The sequence below is a fragment of the Mytilus edulis genome, chromosome 12, assembly GCF_963676685.1.
Source record: "Mytilus edulis chromosome 12, xbMytEdul2.2, whole genome shotgun sequence".
NCBI classification, from domain to species: Eukaryota; Metazoa; Mollusca; class Bivalvia; order Mytilida; family Mytilidae; genus Mytilus; species Mytilus edulis.
This window is the reverse complement of record NC_092355.1, coordinates 25,706,099-25,716,468: the sequence shown is the minus strand read 5'-3', so window position 1 is coordinate 25,716,468 and position 10,370 is coordinate 25,706,099. Positions and strand designations below refer to the sequence as shown.

At 33.2% G+C, this 10,370-nt stretch overlaps 1 protein-coding gene across 1 annotated transcript; it reads left to right on the top strand.

Moving 5' to 3' along the window:
* Positions 1-366: 366 nt before the first annotated feature.
* LOC139498122 (putative leucine-rich repeat-containing protein DDB_G0290503) lies at positions 367-10,090 on the top strand. The gene is made up of 2 exons (XM_071286457.1): positions 367-2,971; positions 9,484-10,090. Exons 1-2 carry the CDS (start codon positions 493-495, stop codon positions 9,882-9,884), a joined length of 2,880 nt encoding a protein of 959 aa, XP_071142558.1. The 5' UTR covers positions 367-492; the 3' UTR covers positions 9,885-10,090.
* The last annotated feature ends 280 nt before the right edge of the window (positions 10,091-10,370 follow it).

Genomic DNA, 10,370 nt, shown 5'->3' with positions numbered 1-10,370 from the left:
ATATATGCAATATGATATAGAAATAAAGATTTATAAACAAGTTTTAAATAGCCTTTGAAATTCCCTTGTTTGTCGAAATTAAGGGGAAATCCAATTTGTCGTGCGTTGTACAGTAGTTAGGGACTTTTATTTAACATGAAGTTCATCTTAGATAATTTGGATTTTATTTTTATACTTATGTAAATATTCCTTGTCTATGTATCAAATTTTGACAGGTTACACCATCAGATCCTTTTCTGTACAAACAATGATTTGCTGACCAAATAATCAGTTATCATAATTAAAGGTACGTATCTTGGTAAACGCGTAACCGACACAGATCTAGATATTCTTGTAAGACCTTCCTAAATAAATACCGTAAGTGAAAACTCAGGGTTTATATAAAGAATTGTCTCACTGTTATAGTTATATTGCTGTGAAGTGACTTAAAATTATCTTGTCTATGTTCTGAAGATTCATTAGTTTCGTTTTTCGTACTCACTACAACTAACCATGGTAACGTTTAGTTTACTCTGTGCTATATTTTTCGGAACATTACTAGTTAATGCCGTGAAAGTGAAAGATTCATTACCGCTAGCAGCGTTAGAACAACAATCGTCACCGGAAGTAGTTAAAGAGTCTGTAACTAGACCGCCAATTCATTGGATACCACCAGAGAAAGTTAATGCCGGAAATCAACCATTGGTTGCAGTAGAGCAACAGTTTGCATCTACAGATAAACAGACAGATAAGATTTTAGTCGGTGGGCCGATAAATCCAGAGATAGGGACACACAAATCAAATTCAGAAAATATACCACTGGTTGCATTAGAACCAAAAGTAAAGCACATAGTTCAAGAGCTGGATTCCGCTACGGATACGCCAATTTTCCGTACTCAGCCACACATTGCCCATACTGTTCAATATACACAACCACATAATCCAGGAACAAATGCTATGGAGGTTTCTTACCAAACACTTGTCAAAATGATTATAGAGGAACGTGAAGCAAGGTTGAAGTTGGAACATCGTCAGACCGTTTTAGAACAGACTTTAAACCAAGAAGTCCATAGGATGCAATCAGAAATGAAAAGTTGGGTATCAAATCAAACCGAAGACGTACCAATAAATACGACTGGATTAACACAAATGGCAGACATATTTAATGCAAAGTTGCAAAATATTAGCGACAAAGTTTCAAAGATAAGCAGCAATTTTGTCAGCGTATTGAACGAAATTGCTTCAAGTAAGAATGAAGCAACTCAATTAAACAAAAACCTTCACGATATAGACACTAGAACAAAATATTTAGAAATGTTTGAGGGCACCGTAAATAACGTTATATCTGGATTTAATTATAAACAGGAAGCATTGGACAGGGAAATTAAAGCAGCAATAAAAAATATGAGTACCTGGCTTTCCAACGGAAATCATTACGAAAGTGACCTCAATGATGTTAGAATGAAAACAAAACATTTGGAAGAAACTATCACGGATACAAATGCTACAATCAGTTTTCTGTTATCGAGAATAAATGATGGTGGTTCTAACACGGCAAATATTACAAGTATAGACAACAAAATTAACGACTTAATCACTTCAGTAAATACTTCAACTAGGAACTACTGTGATGGCAAAATTGCCACATTGAGATATTTGTGCTTAGGAGAAGTTAAAAATCTATATAAAATGACCAACGCTAACGCGGGGAGTATTAACAAAAATGGGGCTGAACTTTCCAGACAATCTCAATTCATCGAATTAAATCTAACTAAAACTATTCGAAATGTAGAATTAAAATTGAATAACGAGATCCAGAGTCTCACCGAAATGCATAATAAAAGCTCACAAGTGATCATGAATAACATAGACCAGCTTAGAACCAATGAGAACCAAATAGAACAGAACTTGACAAAAGCAATGGAACGTTTGTCATTAGATTGTAATCAAAGCGTATCAGAAATCAATGCAAAATTAGAAAGCCAAATAATGGCCGTGAACATATCTTGCCTTTCAGGTTCACAAAAAATAGAAAGTAGTCTTCAGGCACTTAATGGAAAATTAGTGGAAATTAATGATAATCTAACACGATCAGTCGACGAAACTGGAAAAGCTAGCAACAAAACAATAGCCTCTGTTTCGATGGAATTGAAACAAACATTGCAAGCTCTTGAACAAAGACAAAACAAAAGTTTACATGACATCGGAGAAAAAACGGAACAACAAAAATATATTTCAAATTCAATCAAAACGAACCTTACAGAAGAAATAAATCAATTAAACTCGTCCCTTCATCGTAAGATAGGTAACGTTGAAACTGAAGTGAAAAATGAAATCGTGAGTATTGGAGAACATTGTAACTCAACCATTGGAAATACTTTGACAAAGATAAGCGAATTAGAGAAAATGCAAAAAACTTGCTGTGGTGGTCTTGAGAAGCATATAGCTCAAGTTTCCGAAATCAGCTTGAATAATCTTACTAGTTTAGAGAAAAAGCTCGAAGTCAGAATAGAAATGCTGAATAAAGAATTTAACAGTACTGTTAGTAAACTTAATCCTGGTCTACAGACAGGACTTTCTGCAGCCTTTGAAATACAAATAAATCAAACCCTTGATGCAATTGAAGCAGTTACGGAGAAAAACATTTCTAGAATAGAAAGACGGGTAATGAATGACACTGTTCAACTAGCAGGTGTAAATGACAGAATTACCCAGAATGCACTAACTGTTGCAACTATATGGCAGGAACTGAATACACTGAAAAACAGTTACAATAAAGATGTAAGCGATTTAAAGGCAGAATACTCTCACAATATATCCTCTGTTGAAACACAGTTTAAAACGGCAATAACAAACATAGTGAAAAACGAACATGCAAATATTAACAGCTTCCTGGCTGGATTAGGGAACCTAAGACACCAATTCGAAGATTTGCAAAGAAACTTCTCTGATGTTACTCATCAGGTATTCGTGAATAGTTTTAAAGGCAAAGGTTAGTATACTATATATGTATTTTATTGTTAGATGTTTTGTCAAATTCTTTTTAAATTGAAGGATTAGTGCTAAATTCTTTAAAGGAGCGAACGAACCTTTTTCCGGAATTCAGATAGAGCCTTCCTTTTTTTGTGGGAAATCGAGATGAGGTCCTTATTTTCGCAAGGATTTGGGATAAGCATCTATCGTGTTCTATTTTTTTTCAGGATTCGGGAAAGATTGATGGTTTTTAATAAATTCGGTATTACGCCCATTCTTCCCTCACTATGTGACAGGTTTTACTTTGATATAGTATCCTTGTTTATAAAAAAAACACAAAAAAAAACACGGAGATTTGATATGATTGCCAGAGACAATTATCCGGCTATATGAAGTTCAGTAAATAATTTGTGTACCTAGATAATCAGAAAGTTTAATCATTTCAAATCTTCTTATTTTCATTACACAGTCTTAGCAAACATATACTGTGTGCTTTTCTTATCTTTAATACACGGTGTATCAATAAACTCATGTAGATTAGTATTTAGTTTGTTGATATATACCTAACTACAACTGTATCACTGGCCTGTCAAGTTCAAAGCCCTCGCTCATGTTTCTTTCATCCAAAAAATCTGACTGCAACAAAAATAGCACAATAGTGCTGCAAGTGGCGTTAACCACCAACTAATCAATCAGTTCATATACTATAACCATATAAACTATATATACAAATGGAAACATGCATGCAGGATCACTAAATTTTCTATATTATCAATAACAGTCGAATTAGAAAAGTTAAGGTAGCACAATACAAAGATTTTATAACTCCAACTCCCAAGTTTTAAAATGCTGTAACTTTCTTAATAATGCTTGAAAATTTATAAAAGTGGCAGTTTTGGATAGCTAACAGATAACTCTTTCAAATAAACGCAATGTTAGTATTATGCAACAATTATGTAACCAATTATAATGTTAACTGTGTCTAAAATATTTTTCACCAAATTTCCACTTTCAAATGAAATTAGCTTCTGCATAGGTATCCCTAGAGGGTTGATTTTGTTATATGTTGTTCCTATGGCCATTATCTACAAAAGGGTGTCTCAGATTTCAGATAGAATGTATAGAACACATTTTACACCTAATTAAACATTATCTTCTTTTATGTGGTTGGGATGTTTACACTAATTAGAGATTTATGAGAGAATGGAATACAATAGAGACAATCTGAGACACCCTTTTGAAGCCCATGATGTGTTAATTAAGATTTTGTTAAAATTTTCTGTATAGTTAAAGAGATGATAGAGCTAAATTCATTCAAGTGAACTTACCCAGATTTTGCCACTAATTACATAATAATTGATTACATATTGATTGCATAATAAAAATATTGCATTCATTTAAATGATTAATCTTTTATCTATCTATATATACCTGTTTTATCCGAGACAACGTGGGCCCAAATGACATACACATATAAAGTAAGAAATGTTTTATTTGGCAAAAGTACAAAATTGTACGGCCACGGCTTGACAAAGAATGGGACTGCCGAGAAACATAATTGGCAAGTCCCTAGTATATATAATTAAACCTTATAGTCCATTCCTTATTCCTTATTTCCACATTATTGTCCATTCCTTATTCCTTCTTTCCACATTATTCTTATTCCTTATTTCCACCTTATTGTTATTCCTTATAATGTCATTTCCTTATATATCAATATAATATCCTTATTAACATTATTGCTTCCAAAATATATCGGATGCTGGCCCTGGGAAACAGAAGCTCAGCGGATACATAATTCCATTATAAGAAGCATAATATATTTGTAGATGTTGTGTCGCTATTTTCGCCATTAAATGGTCGGAGTCTTTGTCTGAAGCCGTGACGAAGGATTGGGATTACAATGGTCGGAGTCTTTGTCTGAACCCGTGACGAAGGATTGGGATTACTGTCGGAATAAGCTACCAGTCGTTTCAACCTGAAAAATAGAACAAAAACAGCAGAAAAACGAACGTGATATAACATTTTAACGCGTGCATATTAACTACATTTTAGGAGTATGTCTTTAATCTAAGTGGTGGGTGGGTGGGTAACTTTTGAAACAAACATTAGTTCATTCATACGGAACCCAATTTTTTGCGTCTTCCCTCTGCTGTATCGTACGTGGTAAAGAAAGAATGATGACGTCACAGTTATCAAGGTTAAAATAATTAACGTGACTCATAATACATAACAAGTTCCACCACGTGTGCAAAGCGGGACAACTCCCAAAACGTAAGCCCACTTTCCTCCGATAACCGGATTTATTCTTCATAGGAATAAATCTTATTATCCGAGACAACGTGGGCCCAAATGACATACACATATAAAGTAAGAAATGTTTTATTTGGCAAAAGTACAAAATTGTACGGCCACGGCTTGACAAAGAATGGGACTGCCGAGAAACATAATTGGCAAGTCCCTAGTATATATAATTAAACCTTATAGTCCATTCCTTATTCCTTATTTCCACATTATTGTCCATTCCTTATTCCTTCTTTCCACATTATTCTTATTCCTTATTTCCACCTTATTGTTATTCCTTATAATGTCATTTCCTTATATATCAATATAATATCCTTATTAACATTATTGCTTCCAAAATATATCGGATGCTGGCCCTGGGAAACAGAAGCTCAGCGGATACATAATTCCATTATAAGAAGCATAATATATTTGTAGATGTTGTGTCGCTATTTTCGCCACATGGTCGAACTCAGTGGCTATGCCAAGAGTTATTGGACACTTAGTTCGACCACCGCCACAAATGCGGTAGCGACACAACACGCCCGCCGTGACCGTACTTTTAAATGACCACATATATTTATATCTAAATTACCCTGTAATGAAATAAGAAAAACAATTGCCCACATGAGATAAAGTAAAATTGAAACTGAATCCATTATTCCTACATGTATTCAAACCTTTAAAACTTAGAACACATGAACACTGGTACTTGTCACCAAAGTCAGAGAATAAGAGGACTTTAACCTTTGGTCTTTGCATTTCATATTTTTAACCAATAAATTAGACAATATTTTAGTTTAGTTTCTGTTATTTCTATACATGTACCATGACAACATTGAGAATCAGATAACAATATTAGCAAAATTTTGCAACATGATCTTTCTTTACGGATAACAGTTAGCCGTCCTATAAACCCTTTTAATTTGTTTCAAGTGATATATAAGCAATAAATATAGTTACATGCAATAAAAGTGCCTTAAGTGATTCTAAAAGTGGTGGCCAAATGATATCATAATTATACATTTTACGGAACGCTTCGAAAGCCACTTGACATGTACACTATGTATCTGATGTATCTACTTGAAACAAATCAAAATTACTAAAAAGGAACAATTTACAGACACTGTGTCCTATCGATGTATCTACTTGATACAAATCAAAATATATTTAATTAAAAAGACACAATTTACACACACTATGTCCTATCAATGTATCTACTTGATACAAACTAAATTATCCTTAAAAGACACAATTTACAGACACTGTGTTATATCAATGTATCTACTTGAAACGAACTAAATTATCCTTAAAATACACAATTTACAGACACTGTGTTCTATCAATGTATCTACTTCATATAAACTAAATTATCCTTAAAAGACACAATTTACAGACACTGTGTCCGATCGATGTATCTACTTGATACAACTAAATTATCCTTAAAAGACACAATTCACAGACACTGTGTCCTATCAATGTATCTACTTGATACAAACCAAATTATCCTTAAAAGACACAATTAACAGACACTGTGTCCTAACAATGTATCTACTTGATACAAACTAAATTATCCTTAAAAGACACAATTTACAGACACTGTGTCCTATCAACATATATACTTGATACAAACTATATTATCCTAAAAAGACACAGTTTACAGACACTGTGTCCTAACAATGTATCTACTTGATACAAACTAAAATATCCTATTAAAAAAGACACAATTTACAGACACTGTGTCCTATCAAAATATCTACTTGATACAAACTGAATTTTTGCGTCTTCCCTCTGCTGTATCGTACGTGGTAAAGAAAGAATGATGACGTCACAGTTATCAAGGTTAAAATAATTAACGTGACTCATAATACATAACAAGTTCCACCACGTGTGCAAAGCGGGACAACTCCCAAAACGTAAGCCCACTTTCCTCCGATAACCGGATTTATTCTTCATAGGAATAAATCTTATTATTATTTTCTATGCATTCATAAGAAAGTTACAGCATTTCAAAGGTTAGTGATTGGAAGTAAAAAAATCTTTGTATTGTGCTACCTTAAAAGGCCAATGCTAGTATATTTCTTCATTCTTTAGTACACAATAAAACAATACTTTCAATATTATTATAACCGTTAATTTTTTGGTGTTTTCAACATTTTTCATTAGCCAGAGTTCGTGATTGCTTAAGGTGGTACTCAACGACTTGATTAAAATTATTTTTGCTCGTTTAATTTCCATAAAATTTTGACAAAATGTTAACCTTGACCCTTTGATAAAAATATAAAAAAATCAACGAACTTGTACCAATCATTTTTTCGGAAAAAAAAATGGTTGGATATAGCAGTTTTACAAATACTTATTTTGATAATTGAGAAGCTTAATATTTTCTTTACAATACAATGTGATTAAAACGTTTACCTGTTTTTAGCTCACCTGTCCCAAAGGGCCAAGTGAGCTTTTCTCATCACCTGGCGTCCGTCGTCAGTCGTCCGTCGTCCGTCGTCCGTCGTCGTCGTCGTCATTAACTTTTACAAAAATCTTCTCCTCTGGAACTACTTGGCCAAATTTTAGCAAACTTGGCCACAATCATCATTGGAGTATCTAGTTTTAAAAATGTGTCCGGTGATCCGGCCAACCAACTAAGATGGCCGCCATGGCTAAAAATAGAACATAGGGGTAAAATGTAGATTTTGGCTTATAACTCTGAAACCAAAGCATTTAAGGCAAATCTGACAAAAGGGTTAATTTGTTTGTCAAGTTAATATTTGTCTGCATTGAAATTTTCAGATGAATTGGACAAAGGGTTGTTGGGTTGCTGTCCAACAATTGGTAATTTTTAAAGACATTTTGCTGTTTTAGGGGTATTATCTTGAATATTATTATAGATAGAGATAAACTGAACAATAATGTTCAGCAAAGTAAGATCTACAAATAAGTCAACATGGCTAAAATGGTCAGTTGACCCCTTAAATAGTTATTGCCCTTTGCATTCAGTTTTTAACATTTTTCATTAATTTGGTAATTTTTTGTAAATTTTTACAAATTATTTTCCTCGGTGTAACTAAAGGGCCAATTTTATTATAGATAGAAAAAATTGTAAGTAGCAATAAACCATGAATCTATCTGTGTCCCTTGTGTAATACATGTATGCACATAGACCAAGGGTGAGCGACACAGGCTCTTAAGAGCCTCTAGTTTAGAGTTATCTCCCTGTAGGGTTAGGTACCACCTTAACCTAATGATATATGTATGGCATTCGGTTAGTGTTTCTGTGTATTTGTATACGGTTTACTCAATAAGAAAATATGATAGAATGTAAGAGATTTTAGCCAATATGCTTATTTTTAGATCCAAAAATAAAATTAAAACAAATCTCTCTTCCAGTCATATCATGTGGTACACATTTACACATTTTTCTATACTGATAAGCTAAAATTAATAGATTTTAAAAGTAACTAATTTCATTTCAGTGAACGACTCAAGGGTGGATCCAGGCATTTTCAAAAGGTGGGGGGTCCCAGCCCTGGATATAGAGGGAGAGTTGAACCATATGTTCCCATTTAATTGCACCAATATTCCGAAAAAAGGGAGGTTCCAACCCCGTAACCCCCTCCCCTTTTTTGAATCCGCCAATGCGACTATAAATTACACAAACATTCATTTTTATTTATTAATCCTCCTTATTTAAAAAAAACAAAAACAAATGCAACGCTGCTCTGATTAAAAAGAGTTTGAAAATACTGCTATGGATTCATATTTAATAAACAACGGAACTTAAAAAGCAGGAAAATATTAGAGGGTGGTATCTTTGTCTTCGAGATAAATAAGTCGTTGGACATTTGGCGGGAAACTATTCTTTCTAGATTTTCTTACTTTCAAAAACTATGAAAAATGACAAGGATTTTATAACATTTCAAAAATGATTTTTTGCACTTTACGTATATAATTATAAACCATAAAATAGATGTAAACGGAATATTGTGGCACTACATTGTTGCAACCAGATAATTCCGATAACTGACAAATTTCATTATAAGGTGAAAAAATACATCGTAAGTTGGGGAAAGGTATTAGAAAATAGTTATAGGGAATTTCAAATCTTAAAATTTATACTAATCAACATGTAATATGTTCTAGACAGAATAAGTGGGCTGATCTAAAATAAATTATCTGAACTCTCCTTTATTTCCACTATTTTGAGAGCAATGTATACATGTTTGAAAAACTATAATTGTATTTATCTTTTAGTCGCCATGACAACCTGTGGTTCGAGAAGCAAGGCATACTCTGGAAGTTCCGTTATACCATTTAGTGATATCAAAACTTCATACGGAATCGCTAATTTTGGAGATTTCAACACAACAGGGAAATTCTCATCCCAAGGTCCCGGATTATACTTGATATCTGCTCAAATCATGTCGAATTCGAAAGGTGCCGAATATAGAATAAGCAAAAACGGAAAGGAAATCATCCGAGTAGAAGTCGGACCATATCACGACGATGATACCCATAATTATCATACTGGAACTGGTTTGGCAGTTGTCGCCCTTGATTTGAATGATAAAGTGTGGATTGAGGTGCTAGAAAGTGTAACAAGCATGTACGTCTTTGGTGCCGAATCGTGTTTCACTGTTATAAAATTGAACTAGAACTTCAGAAAATGGCTAGTTATTAAAAATTTTAGACGAATTTTGAATGATTGGCATACAGAAAATTAGATAATAAAGTACCACTAAAAGAGGCTGCTAAGGACAGTAGAAACATTCTAGAGTTTTTATAAAACTAATTTTGTAAAACTCATATATGAGCAAGTTTTGATATAATTATGCAAAATCTTAATTTTGCGAAATATGTATATATTTTCTTGTATTTTTATTTGTGTTTTTTTCTTTTTATTTCTTATGATAGTAATTTTAACTAACATCTTCCGTAGAAACAGATGTACTGGGTTTTGTTTTACCTTTTTTATCAAAGAATGATGGCCAAAAGGTACTCACTATAGGAAATACTAATTGTGAAAAAAAAACCACATACACACAAAACAAAAATGTGCCCATATATAGTACATGGATGTCCCACTCGCATTATCCTTTTGTATGTTCAGTAGACCGTAAAAAATGAGAAAGTCTTAGATC